Raw genomic sequence first — 25,625 nt, forward strand, 5'->3', positions numbered from 1 at the left:
TATTTAGAATGTTTATATGTGAAGTAAATTCAGGAATGAAAGGGATAATAAAAATCAATATCAATATATAAAAAAGGAAAAGATAGATCTAGTTCGGCTACAATATGACTGTAGAAAGACAAAATGAGTTTTTGCGATGAACGTGAAGAAGATTCTTTCTATTATCTTGTCTGTTACTTCTAGGAACAATTCTATTCCTAAATAAAATTGAATATAAAAAGAAAATATATATAAAATTTTTTGTATAATTATATCATCGAATATATATGAGTACACAAATAAAAGTACGTTATTATTGCAAATTACATACGTACATTAATACACAGAATATTTCGAAGAATATAATCGTAAAAAATATCCTGCGTATATTTTAATTACATAAATTATTTGTACGAGAATGACAGTTTTCTGACAGAGAAATGGGACATGCATCATATCTTAAAAAAATATGTACGAGTTTACGATTGCACAAGACTCGAGATAGAAAGACAATATTTATAAAAATATATTATATTAATTGTATCTGTATATAAATTTATTAATATAAATATTTTTATTTATTCAATAACATCTTTTTTTAATTTGCATATCACATAGCGATTTCTTTTTCACCTAATTTACAAATGTATAATCGTAAATTATACGATAATATTTTAGGTTTTTTTAAAAATCAACAATCTTCACAATCTTAGTCTTAGTATTGTCTTGATAACTAATTAAAAATCTTATCTCGATCTTGTCTCGAATTTTAAGACAGACAATAATCACGAGACTAGTCTTAGTATCTCGCGCAATCTTATACGAGTTTGTCATAGTCAGATTGAAAAAAACGTAATCTTTAAAAAAATCGATAGATCTTGTTATTACGAAACAAATTTCTTAATTCTTCCTCGCCTTTTCGCTCTTTCGCATATTTCTTCAAACGCGCCTCTTATTCCGTAAGACATCGGACTGACTAATCTACGAAGCTATCCTGCGTCAACATCGACTTTATGTTATAGACATTCGCGGCTCGATATAGGAAAGATTTCTTAATGAAGACGATTCCCCGGATCATAATCGCGACAGCGAAAAGATCCTTTCCGTCTCTCGTCGTCTCGACGCGCGAAAGGGTGGCGAAGAGCTAGAGGGATGAACGGGGGCAGGGCAAGAAGAGGACGCTTGCGCCCCATGACCGCGTGGCCGCTTTCGCGCGGCCACCTGTGCGCTTACCCCCTCTCTCTCTCTCTCTCTCACCCTCATCATCTTTCTCTCTTTCATCCCCCATCGAGGGCACAGCGGCTTCCCATATATATAAAGGGTCCCTCGGTATCGCCACACTTCGCATCATTACCGCCGTAACGTGCGAGCCACTCAATCACCACCGCTCGTCATCTGAGGCTACAGTACAAGAATTCGAACGCGGTGAGTTCGACGATTTGTTTCGCTCTTTCCTATTCTATCCTGTAGTTATCCATCTCTTTTTTTCGAGACAGATACCTGTATGCGCCCCTATTGCTCTTGAATCTGCATCCCGTGCGTTTAAGAAATACAAATGTCTCATGTGTTGAAAAATATGTTTGTCTTTTTTTATATATATATATATAAATTAATGCACGTACACGCGTTTCAGATACATGTCCTTTTTTGGAAAAAGCTAAAGGATCTTGTTATATGATATAAAAATTTAGGAAAAGACTGTGAATTACATATTTAATATTTTCAGAGATATAACACTCGATTTTTTGATATATAAACAAGATAGACATTTAATTTAAGCGTTTTTGGGGATAATTTTATATAGTTTATAAAAAAATAGTAAAGTTATAAATGTCATCGCGATAAAAATATTTAATAATTAATAACGGCATACTTATGATGAATATTTACATTAAAAACAAAAGTTATATCTTTACTTAGCCGCCGTCATTTTTTCTCTCTCTCTATATGTTTAAAAAAATCTGCTATTGAAATTTAGATTAAAAGTAGCAAAGTAGCGTAACTATTGCCTAGATACGTTCGATCGATAGCAATTTAAACAAAAAAAGCTTTTCTACTCGCTATAAAAATTGAGTATGCTGTCTTTACGATTATGATGTACGTAATCCATTGAAAATATATCGGTCAGGTAATCATTATCCTTTTTTATCGCAACGTAATGGGTGATAAATTATTAACGTAGGTCAAAGGTATAAAATAGAGGACAAAGAAAGATTGATATCCTGTAGCTGGATTATACAGGCTACACGATTGGCTGGATATTTGCAAATTGCAGAATGATTCGATTAAATCTGTGTAATTATTTTCAATACACACACACACACACACACACACGTGTAGATTACACGCGTTTAACGTGATATAAACCGTTATTGCTGATTTAAATTTTTGCATTATTATGACATTATTGTCATGCATATAATAATATAACAAGTTAAATTTCCAATATTTCATTTGTTTGATACGATCTTTCGTAAAAAAAAATTTAATTGCAAAAAAGAAGTGTTTAGGACCACTTGCACGAATATTACGAATGAAACAACAAACTTGAATAAAAGCAATTAATTATAAGGATTTTGGGCGAACGGAGATATTTTTTGCGGTCAATCAGAAGATAATTTCAAATAGAAAATTTTAAAATTTTGTCATTATTATTTTCACTATTTCTTTAATGACTATACACGTAATTTTTTAAACGAAATATCAATTTTAATTTTTTATGCATCTTGTCATGTTTTTCTCTATCATGCTATTATGCAACTCACGAATTATATTCTAAAAGTAAATTTAATATTTTAACATTTAATTTTTAAATAACGTTTAATTATCAAATAAATCATAAATAAAATGTGCGTATAAATTTTTCTTTTTTTCTATCTCTTTTGAATATTTATTTTCACAAATAACGAGAGTCGCAAAAATTTACAAATCCGCTTTTCGTATGCGTGAAAAGCAGTTTCTATTATACATTCATGTTTTATCAAACTTCTCACCCCGAAAAACACACTCTACTGAGTGTTAAATACTCTCGTGCCATCGTGCGACTAAAATTCATTTGACTTACACGTCACCTCCGGCGCGTATACATCGTGGGCACCTGATGTAATCAAAGTCACCCGGTGTAAGCGAGTAGCTTGAAAATTTAACGGGACAGTAAGTAATTGTAGAAAGCTGAGGCACATCGATACCCCGTAGATATACGAAGTATTCATTGCACGAGCGAAAAATTTCTCGAGACGCCCGAGAGAAGAGCTTTTAAAATTTAATTCCGCCATGTATCCCAAATCAATAACCCGATAAAATCAATTTATCTCGTTATTGCGCAACAAATTATACTCCTTGCCTTCTTATTATGACCTTATTAAGATATTTGTGTAATGATTAATTAACGCAGGGGACAATTATCACGATCGTCACGCGGAGACCGGATTACGAGAGTGAATAAAATAATCGATTTTTTTTTTATCGCAATGTCCTCCTCTTGCTTGGTTACCGTTACTGATTATACGACAAGAATTTAATTACCTCTTCCTGGAAGGCTGGCAAGTAAATATATTAAAAGACTTGTATAAGTGTTGTTACGCGCATACAAGGTATCTGCACGGGCAAAGGATAGTCGGTGAAGCAAAAATATCATTGCACTATCTTAAGGTACCCGTAAATTATTTACGTCCTTTAAAAGCCTGCGGCACATCCCGAGGATTGGCAATTATTGCAATTATTATTCTAGGAAGCACGACACAAGCAAATTGCCCTTAATCGAGGATCGAGGAATGTGTTGAATATTTTTCTAAGCTAGTATATCATCTGTTAAGAAGCTTTGGAATTTTCAAATCACGGTTTAATCTGTTCGTTAACAATAATAAGAAAAGAAATCGTAATGTGCAAATATTTTTTTATGTTTAAAAATTTTGTCAAGTTAATTTTAATTCAAAACATATTTAAAAGATACACGTTTCTAGGAGGTCTTTAAAATATTCAAGAATTTCGAAGAGAGATTGTACAATTCTCATCAATTTTTTTCTTTCACCCTTTACAAAAATTCGGCCTTTTAAGAATTATACTGTTTTAACGGGAGCTTAATTAAAATCGTGGCTATTGAGCTTACATTCAATAAAGATTCATTTGAAACTGAATGCGCTATTAAATTTTCAATAAAGACAAACTGTCTTCAAATTTGTCGCAATATATGCGAAGATTTAAAATCTTATGAAATAATCTATATGTAATCGTTATACAGCTGAGAAACGCATTCACGCGTTATAAATCAATTATAAGCGTGTATTATATGTGTCCGATACATATGTGTACATACGTTCAATATCGAATATCACGAAGCGATTATACGGATTTATCCCGATAAATGCGGTGTGAGTCAATATGTCATATGTTATATAACGCGCCTATACAATTGGCAATGAAATGTGATCGACAACTTGGGATTCAACGTATACCACGACAGTTAGAACTGCATAAAAAAATATCTATTTTACGAAAATACTTGAAATATGAAAAATATGCTGAATACATTGAATCTCGAATATCGTAAAAAATTTTTTTTTTTTTGAATTTTCACGTCCTTTATTTAAATATATAGTTCTGACTTTTTTGTAAATAAATTTATAATAAACGGTTTTAAAATTCAAAAATGCAACGCAAGAGTTTTCTATAAATGCATAAAATACAAAACAAATATCGCAATATTTTCGCTATTTTCTTTTTTTTGTGCGATTCTCTCGTTTGTGGAAAAAAATATAACATTGCATAATTTATTCATAATATAATCTGTATTCTTGAGTAGAAAAACTCGTAATCCTCTCTTTAGATGAGTTACAATATTGTTTGAATGTTAATAGAGTCTTTACATTAATAATCTGAGAATTTGTAATGAAACTTCAGAGAGCGACAAGGGAATGAAAGTTACATTAGCATTAATGTAATTTTTATCTTAAGTAAATTAAACGTAATATTCATACATTTGTCATTGTGATTAAAAAGAAGGATAAAGAAAAAAAGAAAACTTTGGAGCAACGTCATACTTGTCGATGACGAAACGAAGAGGGATAAATCGTTAGATTTGGGATAATTTATTTATGCAAGTATGCAGGTAGCATCTCCGGAATTTCATATCTCGTTGGCTTATGCATAAATTTCACCACCGAAAACGTAAATTGCACATGGCATCGGCACAGGTGTTACACATGTGCGAGGACCTCTTGTCAAACGGTCGCGCATTAATTGGAGTTGTATCTTTGGATTATAGTGCGTAAGCACATTGTAATATAGCTCCGTGACCTCTGTATATATGTAATATATCCTCATTCTGAGTCACGTTATATAATTTTATTATAGTGCTTGAAATGTCCGGTAATAATTTCCACGCGGGGATATCGTGTACGTTCACGCAACATCGTTGACAAATGTGTCATCCAATCTAATGTCGCGGCAAGAAAAAATTAACAGATTTGCATTTAATTCTACAGCCGCGTAATCCGTGCACGTCATTTTACGGTAGACGCCTCTAAGAAGGATCATAATTATAATTCAATGAATTATTCAGGAAGCGGGGGATCGATGCGGCTGATGGGGTTTTTTTTTTTTTTCCTCCTTCTTATCACACTCGAGCCATTACACGATATAAATATTGTAGTAAGATAGCTGACTAGGTACACCGGGGACATAGAAATATATGTGGATCGTTAATATTTTACCTTTGATGACACCGATAACGTGACCCCTTATGAATCGAGGGCGTGGGTGCACTTCAATTCATGCACTAAAATGAGTCAATAGATTTTCTCGATAAAATTGCGCTCTTGAAGCATTATTTCTTATCAGTTAGTAAAAAAAAAAAAAAAAAAACTAGCAATATTCGTCCTGTGCCAGAAATTAATCAATGACAACGTTATAAGCTGACGATGAAAAATTGTCCTGAACTTTTGATAAAAGTTTAAAAAATAAAATAAAAAAAAAAAGAAAAAAAAATAGTATACACGCTACATTAGTTAAAATTGAGAAAATCTTTTGACAAACGATGTAATTTACGAATTATGTATGTATTTCCGCAAGTATCGAAATAATTTTTCACTCTTTCGAGACTGAATATCGATCTCAACGAAAAAAATATAAAAAATCATTATATAGCGTATAAATTATTTTCTCGTTAAATATTTACTTTTTTTTAAGTATTTACAGATTAATGTTCCATTATAGCGTGCAACTATAATTTTTACATTATTCATTAATTCCATTTTATTTTCTCTCGTTGCAATTTAATATTTCTCTTCGAAATAAAAATAGCGAAAGTAGCATTAAAAAAAAAAAAAAACGCAATGATCCGCAAAAAATAAAAGATCTAAAATTGATAATAGTTATGCAAATATATTTTTATGCATTATATTTTTTTCTTCCTATAATTTTAATTCCCGATAAATAGTTTCATTCAGAAGCAAGTGATTCAATTTTAAGAACTCGTATAAGAAAACTACTTTACGTTAAAATAAGCGCAATAAAATAATTCAAATATGTAATATATGTACATAACGTAAATTTGTGGACACATCGACGTAATAAGAGAGGCGAATTAACCGAGTGACTCTGGAATAAACATTTCGGTGGCTCTTTACGATATACAGAAAGATGATTTAGCGGAATGTTCTTCGCGATAAAATGATTACAACGGTACGCTTGGGGATTTTGCGCCTCTGAAGGCAACGTTTCTTGTACCGGCGATTGTTATTAAACCGGCAAGATCCGTACTCGACGAATGTTACCGCAGGCGATTTTGAATTTATCCTTCCTCGTTTGTCAAACGTTCGCGATATCATTGTGACAAAAAGGGTCGTGCAATTTTTGATGCAATAGATATTCGATCTTTTATTCTCACAGCGTAAAAAAACCGTTCATTGCGCGATTAGAATAACATTCGGTTTATATATATGCGCTCACCCTCGATACATTGAAAAGCTCGTTAGATTAGGCGAAGTCAACCGTAGAGGATAAATGGGAATCCGCTTTGCATGATTGCAGAGAATATGAGCGACATGTACGCTAAACGCCGCGCCGTCCTCGTTCTTCTCGTCGTGACAGTCGGCCTCGTAAACGCCATCGAGAATTACATGGATTACGGAGGTGAGTATTACCCATTTCCCGAATAAGATTTTAAAATTCTCGAAATTTTCAAGTTTCAGATTTCTAATCGATGGAATTGCATAATCGCGAGAAACTCTCTCCTCCCTCTCTCATCAAACATTAATATCGATTGCTGATTATGATTAATTAAAAATCAATTATTGATAAACTCATTTTTGTTTAATCATTTGGTACTTTTAAATCCTTTCTCCTTTCTTATAATTAATTTCAAAATTAATTCATCGATGCAAAAAAAAAAAATGGATTATTGCTGGCAGAAGATTTCGCATTTTTCAAATCGATCTTGCTAAAACTGATACGACGCGTTGGGTAATTTTATATATTCGCATTATACATCTAAATATTAAGGGCTAGGACTATGTACCTATGGATTATAGAGTCATTTTTGATATAAGCTTCTTATATTTTTGTTGAAATTTGTTTGAAACGCGTCTGACAAATCCGCGACACACTGCTCAATTCTTATAATATTTCTCGCTTCTCCCGTGTAACTCCGTGTTCTTCTAACAAAGCTATTTCCTCGCTGTGCTATAAGTCCCATTAAAGTTTTACTCTTACTTGGCATGATAACGCGTTTCGTATTCCATTATCGGTAATGCCACGTATCAACGCGAGACCGTCGCCAACGTCGTCTACCATTACAATAATTAATAATCGCAGAGAATGACTTATTAAGAGCCGGCGGCTTCTAGAGATGGTTATAGAAAAACATAAGTCTAATTAAATCTTCCATCACATTGTATTCGCTAATAGGTCTCGTTATATTTACAGGAGATTAACTTTTTATCTTCACGTATATCTGTAGAATAATTTACTCGGTAATTTATATATCATAATACGCAGAGTATTTCACAACTCGCGATCATAGTTGACGCATATTCGCCGACCTATATAAAGTAAATTGTTGTAAAATAAAATGTTAAGAGATATCAATAGAGAGAGTTTCAGATATATAAACGATTAAGAATGAAAGGTATTTAGCGAGAGATAAAGCTTTATCAAAATAATGCGAGACACTTTAATGACAGATTAATAAAATTGAATTTTAAATAATTATAAGTTGTGCAATAAAATTCGAGAAAGTTCAAGCAACAAAATTTAAAGAATTAAGAAGTTTTACACACAGAGACGTATCTCGGAAAAAAAATAAAAACTTGAATAATCTTGATTAAACTCAAAGGGGAGGAGAAAAATATTTTATCAAACAAATAAAATATTACCCAGATTAATAGAGATAATTTTAATTTTCGACTCGCCAGTTATTAATTTCGATAATTAATCGAACGTTGAACATATGCATGGGAACTCTCTCTCTCTCTCTCTCTCGAACCATTCATTTAGTCTTTTGTTTATTGACAGAAACGCGGTTACGATCCACCGAATGATTAGAGATTGAAGATTATTCGCGTCGCGCACAAAAGGTAGAGACCTCGTTATGGTCCGACATTGATCGCCCCCACGTGTCACTCCGCGCCCCAAATGCCACGTGCGTGCGATCAGTCAAATCTCTCCATTCAATAAAATCCGCTCGTAAGAAGGTCGTCGCGCAACAATCTCTCTCGTCACGACATCGCCGTTTTCAGACGAGTTATCTGTTGGGATCTTTTTGTCGCACATAGGCATTTATGATCGATATGTTTCAATCGTGTGACGGACTCGTGCATGGACGAATTCAAATACGCGATTTTTTATTTTTTTTTTTTTTCCCCGATAAAAGCGCTCGATCGAGCAGCACAAACTTCGATATTAATTCCGATCGGTTGTATATATAGTTTAATATATACACGTATTTCGATTAATCATTTTTTTCTTCAATATTTAAAGAAGAAAAGCGTCAGTTTTCTTCTCGAGACGATATATTCCGTACTTCAAATGTATTATTTATTGAAAGCGCGTTTAGTAAAGCTATTATACAGCCAAATAAGAGCGGGCTATTTAATTCCACGAAGATAAAATTTTATGTAACACGATCATGCGCATTATATGTATGCAGAAAAGGCAATGATAGCGTTACAATAGTCAACAGGTGTGTTGAAAGGCCCTATCTACATTTAAACTCGCGCGTGCTCGTCGATTTCATTTTTCTTATATTTATTCGCAAAGTATCATAATTTTGCGATATATTCTTCTCTCGTACTTTCTTTTTTCTTTTTTTTTTTTTTTTTGCGATCTGTTTTACGAGAAACTGCTGTGGTCGATTGTGTGCACGAGCGTTGCGGTTTTCGATGAAAAACCGCGTATGTTTTACATCGCGCTCTCGAATTTTTGTCACGCAAGCTTTTCACAAAATTCAAAAGTGCCCGTTCAATTGGAAAATTGTTATCTATTTGCCTTTGCGGGATACCGAAACGTGCGGAAAAAATTCCATCGTCTGTATTCTTGCAAGGACGACACGTATCGTTAATATACGTATATATAAACGTCGATTTTTGCATCCGTAGCTTTTATCAAGACGTTATCTGAAAATATCTGAAAATACGTACGTCCATTTTTTTTTTTTTTTTGTTACATAAAAATACGTAGTTTTCAAATTTGCATCTCTCGATATTTTAATAAGATAAAACGACAAATAAAAATTAACGGCAAAGCTCATCGTTTCAAATTTCAGATCTCATTCTCTCTCTTAAAATTTACGAGAAATTATTCTGTCACTATAGTCTCGTAGAGATCACTTTTTAAAAGGTGAGATTGATACAATGTATATAATAAAAACGTCAATAATTCTGAATGCAATGATACGTCAGATAACGTTACCATCGTTGATGAAACATTTTTTTTTTTTTTTTTTTCCATAAGACGATTCTATGCGAACTAATAAAAGTAAATAATCGTTATAACGATAGTGTACGCATTATATACGATAGTATAACTGTATATACGCCCAGCAATTCGTACGCCAAACGCTTTTATACGGAGAACGCTACTTATCGTAAAGCGTTTTAATGGACGCATAAAACGGACGTACTTGTAAAAAGCGTCATACTTTCTTTCCATTTTCGCATAAAGAATGAATGCGCTCGCACTTGATTTACATTTTTTTGAAAGAAAACGCGACACCTGCGTATGGTGGGAAAAGATCGCATGAGCGGCATTCCAGAGATCAAGCTTCATCGACGATAAACATTTTTGATTTACAAGATTGTAAGACAGATATCGTAACGCAAATATCGATCAAGACGGAGTCTTTATTAACGTCTTTCAAACGCGTCATTAATTTCTAAGACATAATCAGAATATAACAACTGTTGATTGCTCTCTCGACAGCAGGAAAAAGATTCGATGACGAATCTCGATGAAAATTCGTTCGGAGTAGAATAATAGCGATCGGAACATGATAGGAACGTGATGCGATGGCCGATATATGCGAGTTTAAATTCTGTCAAAGTCTGACAGAAAACAGAATTCATGCATGCATTGTATCGACATTGTTCACGATATCGCGAGAAAAAGACAGGACGCTTTACCTCGTCATTCATCTCGTTCCGGATTGGAAAATCGCCGATTGACGATTGTATATATGTTGCAGAAGAGATAGCGGAGAAAACGCCCGCGGACAACATCCACGAATTCTACAGGCTTCTCCTGCAACGCAATGCGCTGGATAACGCTGGCTTTGGTGGCATCCCGTTGGAGCACCTGATGATCCGCAAGTCGCAGCGATCCCCATCGCTGCGTCTTCGATTCGGTCGTTCTGGACCGCATGTCTCCGTAAGTTCTTATCGTTTTTCAAGAGATCCACGATCTCGCATAAGTGCGCCTTTACAAAAGTAAAACTTTGCTCCTTTAAACTGAATCAGTGAAAATTCGCTGCAATCGAAGCGAGATGTCACCGAAGATCAACGAATATTTCATTAATCTTCAATAAAATCACTCACACTTTGCTCGTCCGCTCATTGATATGGCAGTAAGATTTCATCGAAATATCAGTAATAATCGCGTATAAAATTTGCCAGATGTAGTCTTTCAAGTTTTTTCTTTATTCCTTTTAAATTGCAATTTCTTGGGGAGAAACCACCAAATTTATTTCATATGTAATATAATAATATATATAGGATGCATTTTTTTTTTAAATATCACTGATTCGAACTATCACTATCGCTAATTAATTCTTTCAACGAGCTTTCACTTTAATTTACAGATTGCTATAATTATAAAAAAAAAAAACACCTTTGAAGCTTTTTTATTTTTAAAAGAATATTTTAATTATTCTTTTTTTTAATTGTCAAAATTATTCGAGTTCAGTCTTGAAATTGATGTAGTGAAAATAAATAAACACGTTCGAAATCTCAATTGTGTAATTTCTGTGAGTTGCTCGTTTCTATCTCTGGTACATGTTTTATAACACGATATACGAGCTCTAAGAGAAATTGATGAAACCCTATATTTTATATTGTACAAAACAAGAAAGGCTGTATTACAGGTCTTGATCCTCAACTAAACTAAACTTGATAACTTTGGACTATTATATATTCTAGAAGACACTCTTCCACTTTATTAACTGATTTTATATAATTTTTCATTTATAATTAAATTATAATTAAATTATAATTAAATCTTTTAAATTTGTATACATTCAATATCTGCGTCAGTTTTATATAACAGAATTAAATACAATATTAAATATGACGATTATAGATTCATGGAGAATATTAACTTGCATGAGCTCATTGTATTTTATTGTGGTAACTTGTTTGAATTTATATGAAAATATTTACACCGTTCAAATCATTAAATTGATTAAATATGCATTTCGATTAAGATTAAATATATATATATATGCATATTTAATCAATTTAATGATCATATATATATATGTATATATGTGCGTGTGTGTGCGAGACACTTTCCCGATCGCGAAACAAACACACGAGATATTCAGCTTATTATACCGTAAGACAGAGCAACACACGAGAAGTCCGATTGTAGCGAATTATATTTTATAATACTTGTCGCGATCGCGCGTTTAAGAAAGAAATTTGACGGAGCGTCTCTTCCCCATTACTACAATACTATTCAAGTGTTACCGTGAGAATGATAACAAGTCCGTGTAAGACTTAAAGAATAGCGCGCTATTGTTTACATCGCAGAGGCCACATACCACGTTATTGATAATTCGCAGCCGAAAATATTTTTCCGTACTGTGACGTATATACAAGCGGAATATTAATATAAATTAATTATAATAATTATATTAGATATATATATATATAAAAAGATAAATAAAAAAAAATATATATATATATGTATATATAAAACATACAAACACTTTAAATTACCGATCAATTATTTCATAAACGGCTAATATATCACAGAATTTATCATTATGTTAATTACAAGGACCTACGATTCGATTATTTTATCGCGCGTTCTCAATTCGAATCACATGTATAAATTATCGAGAAATCGAACGATAAAACATCGAACGAAATATAATTGAATTTTAAGTATTTTTATAGAAATAATTATTGCTTATAAAAAGACAGAGAGAGAGAGAGAGAGAGAGAGAGAGAGAGAGAGAAAGTGAAAATTATTTAATAGTTATATCAAATTTTTTCCAATACTTGTCGCGATCGCGTTTAGAAAAGAATTTGACGGAGCGTCTTGTAACATTACATTACTGTACTGAGTGTCATCGTGCGAATAAGGCCCCGTAAGTCATAATACAATAACAATAGCGCGCTAATGTTTACGCCGCCGCGCCGAGGCCAAATAATATGTTATTAATAATTTACAGCCGAAAATATTTTGCGTGCTATATATATATATATATATATATATATATATATATATATATGACGTATATACAAGCGGAATATTATTTATTATACTCTCTTACATACTGTCGCTACATTAAAAAATATAAATTTTTACTTTATGCGCGCGCACATTTTGAAATTATAATAATCTTATTCGAAAAATAAATAGAACAAATAAATAAATTTAACAATGATACAAAATATAATACGATCGAGTGCAAAGAGAGGAAAATTGTGGAAGAAGCTCTTTCGTAATTTAATGATACGCGTTAACAACACGAGTATTTTCTTCGAGATAGATACGCTTATTTTGCCCCTGAATTACGGGATTACCCCTCTCTCTCTCTCTCTCTCTCTCTCTCTCTCTCTCTCTCTCTCTCTCTCTCTCTCCAGAGTACGCGCGGTTTAATTCGTAATGCTTTTCGCGAATACCTTTGCATACTAATCTTAATTTGGCCCGTATTCCCTGGGAGATTAATTTTCTCGTAATTAGCGAGAGTAAAGTAACTCTTGCGAACCAAAGTATAGTCGCGATGTGCATGCACGTTGTCTCGCAGGACACACCACGACGGACATTATAACACGGTAATTAGAAAAAAATAAGAAAATTTAAACCTATCCTCTTCTCGGGATGATTATTTCGATATTTTAAAACAAAAAGACGTCAGACGGAATTACAATCTTGTTATACTTTGTTAGGATGGAAAAAATAGTTGGCCCTTCTCGCACTTTTCTCTGTCTAAAAATCAATTTATAGTCGATTGTCCAGCGACAAAAATTTCATTATCTTTTTAATAATGCTACTTCTATATATTACATATATTGTCTTGATTTCATTTATTATTTATTTTACCATATATGATATTTTTAAGAGGTCATTAAAAGCAAACCGTCGACATTTTTTCACATTTTATAAATTTTGTAAAATTCTCTTGGTTCAACATATATTCGTGAAAGCATAGAAAAAGGCTGCTCTCTACTTGAAATATCTCAACACCGGCCAATAAACAATTTACCTTTTAGCATTCGTTAATATTCATCACTTCAGCAATGTACGTAAGGATGCTCTGGATTTATCAAATATATGTATATCTCAAAGAAATGATACATGAAAAAAATACAGGAGAAGCTCTCTCGCTTTGAGAAAATGTTTATATATTAATTCATATATATCTAATGTTTCTCTTTTAATAAAATGCCAAGATAAATATTCAACGAAGGAGATTCCTTTCCTTTTAATATATATGTTTTTTAATATAGGAAAAATGAGCAAATTGCATTTTATGACGTTGTACGATGCATATACAATGCATATTTGCAAAAAAATAGGCGCGTTTCGCTTATCTTTATCATACGCATATGTGTTCAATTTAAAAGGAATGCAATTTGATCTCGAATCTACTCACGCGCGACTCAAGGGAGAATGCATTTTAATAAACCAATTTTACCCATTCTTTTTATTTCAATCTTGAATTTTATTTTGTTACGTTTACGAAGTTATTATACGCGTGATATATATATATATATATATTACGAAAGTATGCGCGCCTCAGAATTTGCAGTAAAACGTCGTTGCTGAAAAGCCAGCGATATATCGGGCAAAGAGCAGATACGGAATTTTCGTCTTCAAAAGCCCAACATTACAAAATAACATTACGTCGCTCTTGTGCTCGACGAAGCGCGCGACCTTTTTTCTAACAAAGGTACATTGTCACGTCTGTATGTCGAAGAGAAAGTTTTTCCTGCGGTCGATACGACATAGATACGTGCCAAAAAAAAAAAAAATAAATAAATAAAATAAAGCACTAGATTTGCTCGCGCAGCGGAAAAGCCAGGGAAAGAATCGATGTCTCTTTACCGTAAAAAAAATAATGTAAAAATATTCAAAGTTACATCGTGGAAGAATAAATTCGTATTCTTCCGGTATATTTCTATAATTCTTCAATTATATTATTAATTATATTATAAATTATTTTTCTATTTATCTTAGATATTTATTTATAGAAATGATCGCGTGCATCTCTTCTCAATTAATTTTAAAATAAGTTGTAAAGGTGATCTTTTACTTTTTCATAAGATTCGCTCTCTTTCTCAATACGTTATTTATTCTGTACTTATATAAGACAGAATTTCGCTTTCATGACTCGCGTAAAGAAATATGATGGCCTACGATGAAGAATCACGAGAGATGTTCAAACATCTCGAAATTACTTACAAACGATCGTAATAATAAAAAAAAAAAAAAAAAAAATAAAAAAAAACGAGCTTAAATTTTCCAATAAAGAGAGACGAGCGACTGGAGTCTCTTCCAGGGATAGAGTTCACACACTTTGAATGTGTTACAAGGGGGAGAATTCCTCTCGTTCCAGTGAATTTGGCAATTATCTCCTGTTTCGCAAAAAGTCCCCTACTGAAGTATAGGAACGATATCGCGAACTTAGTATTGTCGGTAATCACGACGACGATCGCGTGACAAGTACAAATTTTCAAGGATGACGTAACGCATTACTGAAATTCTTATCTGTATTAGCAAACCGCCAGTAATATCGATTTGTCAGCGATTCGGCACGCACAAGGGACGCATTTCTTTCCCTTTTTACAAATATAATAAAATGATTACAATTGTAATTTTAGCAATGAAAACAGAAATCTTATCGAGAAGAGGATCAGTTGGCGATAGCGGCTTGATGTTTTAATGAAATACTCAGTGATCTTTGGGGAAATCTTGTTACTGCTTTAATCAGTGACATTTTCAACGAATTAAATTTAAAAGAGTATGATTCATAATAATAATTTTGATAATAATATGCGCGACGTGTAGATGCTCATTCGTAGACATACGCAAAGTTGAGTAGCTTATTCATATTAAGCGGATGTAATCCTGATGAATTATTGAAAATGTACATTACGTAAATTATATAATAACAAGGAAAGACATTTCGTTGAGACGAAAATTAGATTCCATTTTCCTATTCAATCACGTCGTACAATTTCTTCCCTCTAATAAGATGGTATTAAGCGTCATTTACATTAGGGAGAGAGCTCTTCTATATTCTTCACAAGCTTCTTTATCAAGTCTATTCAAAATTCACTATATTATGAATCTTTTGTTAATCGACCGCACGCGTATATATTATATATTTCACCGATAGAATTTCTCGCTCTTTCTTATCTCTCGTTTTATATATTATACGTTATTAAACCGATATCTTGATCGTGCAACGATAATTTTGCGTTTTATTTTTATACTTTATTAGCGCCTTTGTCTCTCTTTCTCTCTATCTTTTTCAAATTTTTTTATACAAAAATGGCAGACGCATAAAGACTATCTTTCGTACAGCCTGAATATTCTCTCTTCGGTTTCGCCCGGCATTAAATTCGAAGCAAGTGAAAATCGCGACAGCGCACAATTAATTGAATTTTCACGAGCAATTAAGTAATTAGTGTCTTCGCGGTGTGTTTCAGGCGAGGGACCTGGTGAGACCCGTGGGTGCGGCGGCGGGATACAACGACAACAATTAATCCGGCGGAGCTGATCCAGAGACACCTTTTCAATTCGTTCTTGATGAAAACGCGACTACCCTCTCTTGTATAAATTATGTATAACTCGTGTGTACTTGCGTGCGTGCGTGCGTGCGTGTGTATGTGTGCGTATATATAATACTTTGTTCGCTAACGAAAGTTAATTTGCGCGCAATCACGATTGTGCACAATCCGAAAGATTAATTAAAAGTGAAGAAAAATTGTGTCTTTTGTATATGTTATTTGATTTCCGTTTTACTTCCGCGCGTGTTTTAATTAAATTTAAAACAACGGACGGCGTTTTCTCAGAACTGACGTAATTGTCTCTGTTTCGCCTTGTGCGAGATTTTACGAGGCGATTGCTTTATCTCAAGGGACATGTTCCACGCGTTTAAAGACACTGGGTATATTTGTTTCGTATAATTGCGGGTCATTGCGAATGATACCGATTCTCAACGTCGGCATTTTACCTCGTCGTTTTCGTTAATTAGTGGCAGCGCTGTAAAAGGACACTTGGCCTAAGTTCTTCATTCGATGTGGGGATAACAATCTGAATCGCTTCGAATCATCGTTTACGAAAGCAATTGTTTCTTCGTTTAATTGCGCGCACATCGGCACAGAGACGTAGAAATAATTTGCGCCCTGCGCGTTGACACACATGTCCCAGACATTCCAAGCGATTTATCAACGTACTGAATAAATTTGATGTTGATTTGTTTCAAAATTAAAATTAAAATGCGATCTTTAAATATTAAACAGAGGAAAAAGATTTAAACGTTAAACATTTAATTTTTAAATATTTAAACGTCATCTTTTTCATAATCAACATCTTATATTTTGATTTGCACATTTTCTCAAGTTAAACTTGTATTAAAACACATGGGACATAGCATTTTATTGCTCATTTAGGGTGAGATCCATCAAGAGCTTTTATTGGTCCATAATGTATCATTTCGTATCGATCTTCGCTGAATATTCTTCAAAGAAAGATGAGAATTTTTTTTTTTTATGCGGGTGTAAAATCTGAACGCTAAAGCATTATTCAGTACTTCTGGGACATTACAATTTTCAACAGCTGGTCTATTGATCTATCGATCGATTAATAGGCGTAGTCTTTCGATAAATGTGCCAAATAATATGATCGTTGTATCATGATGAAAAATGATATCTGCCCTGTCTATAAAACGTATACACAGAGCGAACTATGAAACTGTTATGATAATTTAAAAATCATACGCGTGTATTATGGGAGCCGATCGCAAAATCATTGATGATGCATGTAGATTGGGAGATTGGCGATTGAAATATATATGTGTAAAAAGAATAAAAAAGAAAAAAGAAAAAAAATACGAACTAGTTATCCGCCGCAAATAGAGGGTCGCGTCACAAATGTGTGAATATGTGTCAATTTGCAAAATTAAAAATAAATTATTATGTAACACTGTGTCACATTTATTCCTCTGCAGCAAATGTGTTCTACAAGATTCTTCATTGCCCACGAATCCCACGACGGAATGTCTTTACGCGAATATAATGCATCGTGTCGATATATTTTTATAACACAGTTGCCTTGCAAAGTGATGACAGTTAGACTTTTTAATACGATTAAGCTCAATAGTAATTTAAATATAGAAAAAAGATCGGGAGAAAACATTTAATTCACGTCATTAAAGCGATCCTCTTCTCCTTTCCAAACAGATTAAAAAATCCTAACTTAAGAACTGGAATATTATCGTAAAGACAGAATTAAAAACTTTCGGCGGCAGCAACGGTTTGCGCGAATTTTTTCGTAGGATAAAATTGCGTCATCGTATCTTTTTAATTACATTATGCAAAATGGAAGAATGCGGGCTTTATCGTACAATTGCGATAAAGATTTTCAAGACACGCTAAAAAGTCTATCTAAAAAAACCACGCTTCGATATACGATATCTTAGAAATGCATTATACATATTAAAAATGCATATTATTAAACAAATATCGAATTAAAATAATACGAATCTTTTAAATAGATATAATAGGAGAAAGAAATATATTACTTATCGCTAAATGTGTGCAAACCACTTATTTGAAACGTGCTGACCTGACAAACGAGCAGAGTCTTTTGATAGATTGCACCACTTCTTTATCCTCACGATTGAGGTCTCCAACATTCTTCAATTCTGGTCTCAAAAGAATTTGATTTCGTACACGTTTCAAGGTAATCGACAAAGGCATCGTTAATACCTTCGACCAATTCGTTGCTTCGTAATTAACCAGAAACTGAAATACACAAGTATGATTATTTGCAATATGATTTTATAGAATTGTAAAGATTTCTGGAAATTTATATATTTATCGTATGAAGCTCTCTAAATAAATTTTAGCAATATTTGTGAATACAACACGACACATTTATGTTGTAAATTCGTGTTATAAATTCTTTTTTTACATTTCATGATCGGTGAATAAATGTATCAACAATTTATTGAATTTAAAGCGATTATTACCATATTTTCATAATTTCGATTTATTTTTCACTATGCTTTTATTACAAATAAAAAATTATTAGCAATATATATATATATATATATATATATATATATATATAAATACGAATTATAAACGAAACACACAAATTTGCTTCGATAGATATCAAAATCCTATAATTTATGATTAGAGAGAGCGGAAGTTTTATTACTAACCTGATCAAAGCACGTGTCCTCGATATGAAACATCGTGTGTGTAAGAGGTTTTATGATTGGTGAGACTTCTGGCAAATTCATCAAATCCGTCTGTCTGTTCCTTTCGTCACAGCGTAAATTATTTAGGACCCAGTCGGACGCCCGGACTAGATATTCGTATACAATCTGACACGTAAAATTAATCATTTATGATTCATTCATTTCCTGTTGCGGCAAATATATGAGCATTGCTGGCAATATATCGTCGCTTTACTCACTTTTAACGAACGTCGTCCAGTACCCGTGAACAACAATTCGTCTGTGTAAGTCTCAATGACGCAAGTCATGTTCTGTAATTCATCGTTCCTCGAAGTTTGATCTTCTCTTCCGAGGCTGTAACGAAGTTTTTGCTCAAATAAAATGAAACGAAAATATTTTTATTTTAATTAATATTAAATTAATGAAGTTATAAATGAGTACTCAAGTAACTTAAATCGTTATGTCAATTATTAATTAAAAATCAAATTTTGCAAGTTCCATTCTTTCAGAGATTTTACGCTAATTTGGCGCTAATGCAATTTAAATACAAGTGTAAATATAATATATAATACATATTTTATATCTTAGTAATTCAGATATATTTACAGCTTGATCGAAATAACTAATTTCTTTGCAAGTATTTAAATAAATAATTTTCTTAAATTAAAAAAAAATTTTTTTTTTAATTTTTTGGTACATTTTTTTTCAGTGTAGCCTTCAAAGAAGGGACGTACCTGTCCTTTACAAGAAGCAAAAAGGAATCTATCTGTGCCGTGTGCTTGTTGTCCTCGTCGATGCTGCAAATCGCCTCGGCGAGTGCCGTGGCGGCCGTCGACCTATCGTAAGGATTGAAGGGGCTTAACTCACAGCTCGTGTCCCCGGAGGAATTCGATGTATTATGAATATCGTTCCTTTCGCTCTTCGCGGACACGTCCAGGAGACCGGAGTACAGAGCTGCGCACAGTATCTGAAGCAAGACATTACCGCCGATCGGCCGACAATGAGCGGGAATGTTATCGTTGAGCGCAAAGGCCGCACGCAAAACCGAGATCGAGGCTGTCACGTATAACTCGGCGAAGCAACCGATCGCCAGTGACATAGCTTGATATATGCTGGCACCTGTCTAAAAGATAATTTTCAAAATTTGTAGAATATATTTTTAAATAAATGCCCATTCTTTCGACGAGCGTGCGCGTATCGGACTCCGATACTTTTATGTTTCCCTTATGACTCCGCCAATTTTGTTTAAAAACAAATAGAAAAGAAAATAATTAGATGCATAATATTTTTGCAAAAAATTAAATTAAGTTAAAAATAATTTTGTAAAGAAAACGAACTTTTGGATACGCGCGACTCGCATATCGCATGTGATGCGTTGCAATTACTTTTGCAGCTTCCAGAAGCACCTCGACCACCGGTTGCATCATGATCTTCAGAGGCTTTATCAATGCGTTGAGCCAGGGTGGCCTCGACTGATTCCAGACCTTTAAAATAATGAGTGAATTATAATTAGCGAATTGATGCATTTATCGTTCAAAAATATATGCAATAAAATTAGAAATGTTTTTTCTGGAATTGCGTTTATCAAATTGTACGTGAGAAATCCAAGAAATTTTTTTTTTATTATTATATTTGCTCCGTATAAATAAATAAATGTTACTTAGCTCGTGTGTAAAATTTCAATTCTTAACATTAAACTCATTTGTTTTATACATTGTATTTTACGTCTCTCCGCATTTATTAAAATATAGTTTTAAATTTACACGATATTAAACCAAATCAATATTTTATTATCAATTCAAATATTTTAATGAGAATTGATATAAATTTACACCGATTAAATCTTTCAACGATATTTTCGATAAAAGCATACAGACCTGCTGTTTGTCCAGATAATTGGACCAGTTCGGATCCTGCTTCAATGCGGGTATAATTACACGTTCCGATTCGTTAACGGTTATCACTAATACGTGAGATAAGCTGTATAGTGCCAAAGCCGAAGTTATTTTTAACGATTTATCGCACGCTGATCCATTACATAAAAAACCACCGCAACTCTCTTCGCCCTTCTTCGATTTGTCAAGTATATCACATTTGTCTACGGACGTAAAACCCACGTTTTGACGTACTAAAGTCTTTAGTAGCATCTTTCCTACGACGTAATCGTTCATCGATATCACCTGCGAATAAAAAGAAGTTCGATGATAATATGTGAGATCTAAAAGTAAAAAAAAGTTTTGAAATTAAAATATGTTAGTAATTACTTTCATCAGTTGAGGCCAGCTGGGTTGAGGTTGATGCCTCATGACATTCAATTCAAGAATGACAGCTTTGTCCTCGGATAATGTTGTAATATCAGCTGGAGAATCAATCGTGTCTAATCCTAACAAATTTGGAGCGCATATTAATAACCAAGGAGCCGGACTGCATCGCGGTTGCAGTATCGCCAAATTTTCCAATCCGTGTCGAAAGATCTGAATAACATAATATGTAATTAATTATTTAATAATAAAATATTTTTCTTCATCAGGCTAAATGTACACATTTTTCAATTTCGCGCAAATTCCGAGTTTAATCGATGAGTGGCGTTTCTTTATCCTTCTATGCGTTCTCTGTGTGAATTTAACATACATTGTGCATTTTAATTTATATAATTACGTTTAATAAAAATAATGGATATTTTTTTTCTGTTGAAAAATATTTTAGAAGCCTGACACCAAAAGCCAGACATCCGGTACAATACTTTGAATACAATTCTTCGAGTGCTCTATATAATTCTAACATACATTAGCACACATTTTAATTACATTTATTTAATTGATTTATTTAATAACAATAATGCGTTCTTGTTACACGTTCAATTTGTTGGAAAATGATTTAAAAGCCTGACACTCTGGAGACCATACCTGATACAATTCTTTAAGAGGAGTGCCCCTAAGTAGCAAGCAGATTAATAATTCATTACATTTTGCATGTATATCTCTTATCGCTGTCGGCAAATTACTCAGACGTGCACCTATCATTCCATCACCATCGATACATGCGCCTAAAGCTAGATATCCCGTACAGCGGAGTACATTAAAGGCGTCCGACCAAAATTGTTCGGATCGTGCTACTGTCGGTCGACCCTGTTACAATGTTATTATTTTTTTTCTTCAATTTATTCCATTTTACTTAATCACACACAAATGCTCAGACGGCATACAATATTTATCAAATATGTACAAAATATTTATAAAATAATTATTTAAATATTTTATAAATATTTATCAAAATATTTTATTTCATAGATACTTTTATGATCTTAGATTTAACAGATCATAAAGATTTATCGTAAAAATATTTATAAAAATATTGAGTAATATTTACAAAAAATATTACTATAAATATCTATTTTTTACTTACCATAAATATTATATAAAATACAATATTTAGTCTATATTTTAATAAAAATTTTTATGATTTTTTTCTCTTAATATATACAAAATATAATGTATAAAATATTTATAATATTTCATAAACTAAATAGTAAAAAAATGTTTATGAATATTTATCATAAATATTGTGTGACAGTTCGACAGTTGTGTTACGCTTTAATAAATTACAGAGAAACGTATAATGCATGCAAATGATAAGAAAAAAGCTCGATCAATAAACCAATTTCACGTTCGTTCCAACGAGTTTCATTTGCGTGATTCATGATAACGATAAAGCGTTCTACACAGATAGATAAAAGAACAAAATAAATTGAAAGATTAATCGGAACTAGTTGTGATATATCGCGGCCTTACATGAATGAATCGCGTCGCTATGATAGATAGGGACTCGTTTAGCATTTCTGAAAATACACGCTGTGCCATCTTAGGCGAGACTGTATTCCATAAATCCGCCTTAGTACCTGAAAATATTAGATTCGTTCTTTGCAAATGTTATAAATCTGTCTCTATAAAATACCGTCCTATTGAAATTATACATAATACTCGGAGAGAAACGGGAATTGAGTTTTACCTTGCATATACAGCCACCACATCTGTATAACGTAGGAGCATCGCTCCTTTTCAAAGAATGGTTTGTTGCTGTGCCAGCTGAGAGAGTCAGCTTCGTTAAGGATATACAAGGAAATTAATCTACAGTGTAGATCGAGCAACCTCTCTGCCACAGCTTCAGCCATCTCATGGAATGCTTTGTGAGATTTATTAATTTTTTCACTGTCAAAAGAGAAAAAGTAATATAAAATTCGAAAGATTATATAATATATGTTATTTAACTTTAAATACAAGGAAAAGAGACCAAAAAATATTCTTCATTTGTGCTATATTTTGAATTTTGAGAAAAAATAAAAATTCTCTATCCTTATGTATGTATGTTTTACATATTGTATCATTATTTAATTATAATATGCGTTATATAAAATCATTCTGCCTTTTTTTAACGATCATATGCAAAATTCTATTTTGTATTTAAAAAAGAATGGTAGATAAAAAAGATCAGATGGATTATTAAGATCTTTGTGTGATTGAAATAAATAACTATTTAAAATTTATTCTGCTGATCTTGGAGAAGAAAAGCATATGATTTTAAAAAATGTAAAAAAATTACAATTAATTAAACGTTGGAATTTTCATAATGTAAAGCACCTTGATTGAGAAGAAATCGTTCCTTTGGCATGCTGATTGTAACACCATAAGCAATTTCGTATCAGTGCTGCTGCGCCCAAAGTGGCGGTGAGCACAGTGAGATCGGCGTGATCCAAGGATTCTTGAATCAACATGTGCAGATGTTCTAAAAATGGAACAGTAAGAAAAACATCGTTTCATCTCTTGATACTTCTTGTAAATATTTCTAAGTTTGTAAGTCTGTAGAAAATCGTGCCATTATCAAACAATTATCCAAGTCAAACACAGCTTTCTTGCTCAGATAGATATAAATTAAAGAGGACGAGAGTCAACAGAGCGGAAATGTATTATTTAATTAAAATCGATTTTCTTAAGTAGAAATTTAATTCAAGCTCCAATTACTATTAGATATTATTCCATGAATTTGAAAGAAATCTTTCAGAGCAAATTAAACCTCTTCGACACATAATACTTCGTACATATTGCATTTCTTACCTAATTTATAATAATCTTCAAAAATAAATATATATATATATAATTATTAATTACCAGAATATTGATAAAAACGTTGGAAATTTAAAGATTTAACATGCGTGATAATCAGAATAACTGTCTTTATATATATATATATATATATATATAGTATATATAAATTATATTTATGAAGAGTCTACTATTTTTATACGTATTTTTTTTTTATCAATAACTCTTTTCAAAATTTTCCTTTATTACTTCTATTAATCTATTTATATTTTTATGCCAGATAATTCAAACATAAATATCAGTTTCATTTCTCGTAACCGAGATAAAATGTACCTAGCAATTGTTCAGCGGTGTCGACAACGAGCAGAATAAAATCGGACGGTTGGATCCGCTTAATCACACTGTCTTCGCTGTTGACGTTGGACGCGCCGTTTTCGGTAGCGCTTAAACCAGAAGCACGCTTAAAAGCGGCTACAAAATCCGCTTCCCACCATGTGACGATCTTTATCGCGGCGAACGAAGCATGTCGTGGAAAATCGAGTTTCCCGCCGCTAATGCGTAGGCATAGCGGTTCCCTCAGGACAGTTTGCATTTCCTACATCGCAAATTTTAATGTTACACGTAGTATATGAAATGAGTATTAATTACGGCGTATTAAAATAATATTACATATGAATCAATAAGCTTACATTTCACTAAAATATCTATTACATTCGTTATTAAATTAATATTCACAGATAGTATACCTATTGCAAAATAATGACACATAATAATGATAAATTGTTGATTGTTCGATTCGTATATATGTGTTTTAGTTTTGAGATCACAATCAATAAATCAAGTTTTTTGCAATCAAATATAATATCATACATAATAAATTCGAAACAAAGCGTTTTCGACATTATATACCCTTTTGAAAACAGATGTAATATAAAATATAAACTACATACATTAATGGCAGATAATTTATGGCTAGCTAATTGATACCTGATAATATTGCATGTCTCGTTGTAATAAAATCCTTACACGATCGACCAAATTCCCATCTTCCATAATCTCCATTTTTGCTCTCTATCGAATAATATAGGGAAAATAATTATACTCGAACGGTATGATTTAATCGTCTCATTATGTATAATTTTATATGTGCATAAGCAAATTCTATATATAAGTGCAATGTAATTGAAATTAAGAATGCGCTTTTTTTATCTAGTATGTATACATGAAATTTTGATGAATGTTGATTTTGCTTTAGCAAAATAATTTTGTCCAATATACAATTATCTAATAATTTAACGAAAAGAATCCTGTAATTATGTAATACATGTATATAATTTTTCTATAGATTTTAAACTAATATATAATACAGATTTGAAACTCATTTTAAATTAGTTTCATATATATAACTAATTATA

The 25,625-nt window shown here is 32.5% G+C and overlaps 2 protein-coding genes across 4 annotated transcripts; one reads left to right on the forward strand and one right to left on the reverse strand.

Moving 5' to 3' along the window:
* The first annotated feature begins 1,305 nt into the window (after positions 1-1,305).
* On the forward strand, positions 1,306-17,848 carry LOC138932266 (short neuropeptide F). Its single transcript, XM_070293932.1, has 4 exons — positions 1,306-1,404; positions 7,009-7,110; positions 10,658-10,839; positions 16,353-17,848. The coding sequence occupies exons 2-4, from the start codon at positions 7,014-7,016 to the stop codon at positions 16,407-16,409; spliced, it is 336 nt and encodes a 111-aa protein (XP_070150033.1). The 5' UTR covers positions 1,306-1,404; positions 7,009-7,013; the 3' UTR covers positions 16,410-17,848.
* LOC138932264 (uncharacterized protein KIAA0825) lies at positions 9,982-25,411 on the reverse strand. Of its 3 annotated transcripts, none has more exons than XM_070293929.1 (14): positions 25,198-25,411; positions 24,544-24,805; positions 23,749-23,893; positions 23,120-23,319; positions 22,903-23,009; positions 22,018-22,239; positions 21,376-21,585; positions 20,989-21,291; positions 20,497-20,595; positions 19,846-20,234; positions 19,351-19,465; positions 19,094-19,258; positions 18,493-18,671; positions 9,982-10,888 (listed from the first exon to the last, which is right to left on the reverse strand). In XM_070293929.1, the coding sequence occupies exons 1-14, from the start codon at positions 25,270-25,272 to the stop codon at positions 10,858-10,860; spliced, it is 2,502 nt and encodes an 833-aa protein (XP_070150030.1). In that variant the 5' UTR covers positions 25,273-25,411; the 3' UTR covers positions 9,982-10,857. The 3 variants fall into 3 exon arrangements, with proteins under 3 accessions (XP_070150030.1, XP_070150029.1, XP_070150031.1); XM_070293928.1 differs by having other exon boundaries at positions 20,449-20,595; XM_070293930.1 differs by lacking the exon at positions 22,018-22,239 and having other exon boundaries at positions 20,449-20,595.
* Positions 25,412-25,625: the final 214 nt, after the last annotated feature.

The sequence above is a fragment of the Polyergus mexicanus genome, unplaced genomic scaffold (genome assembly GCF_030449975.1).
Source record: "Polyergus mexicanus isolate NDT 795.1 unplaced genomic scaffold, iyPolMexi1.0 SCAF_4, whole genome shotgun sequence".
Taxonomy (NCBI): Eukaryota; Metazoa; Arthropoda; class Insecta; order Hymenoptera; family Formicidae; genus Polyergus; species Polyergus mexicanus.

Coding starts and splice junctions, on each gene's coding strand:
- LOC138932264 (XM_070293928.1), bottom strand. CDS start 25,272: ATGGAGATTATGGAAGATGGGAATTTGGTCGATCGTGTAAGGATTTTA. Junction 20,235..20,448: donor CGAGTCGCGCGTATCCAAAA/GTTCGTTTTCTT, acceptor ATTATCTTTTAG/ACAGGTGCCAGCATATATCA. Junction 19,466..19,845: donor TTGCTTCTTGTAAAGGACAG/GTACGTCCCTTC, acceptor ACTTCGTTACAG/CCTCGGAAGAGAAGATCAAA.
- LOC138932266 (XM_070293932.1), top strand. CDS start 7,014: ATGAGCGACATGTACGCTAAACGCCGCGCCGTCCTCGTTCTTCTCGTC. Junction 7,111..10,657: donor GAATTACATGGATTACGGAG/GTGAGTATTACC, acceptor TATATGTTGCAG/AAGAGATAGCGGAGAAAACG. Junction 10,840..16,352: donor GTTCTGGACCGCATGTCTCC/GTAAGTTCTTAT, acceptor GGTGTGTTTCAG/GCGAGGGACCTGGTGAGACC.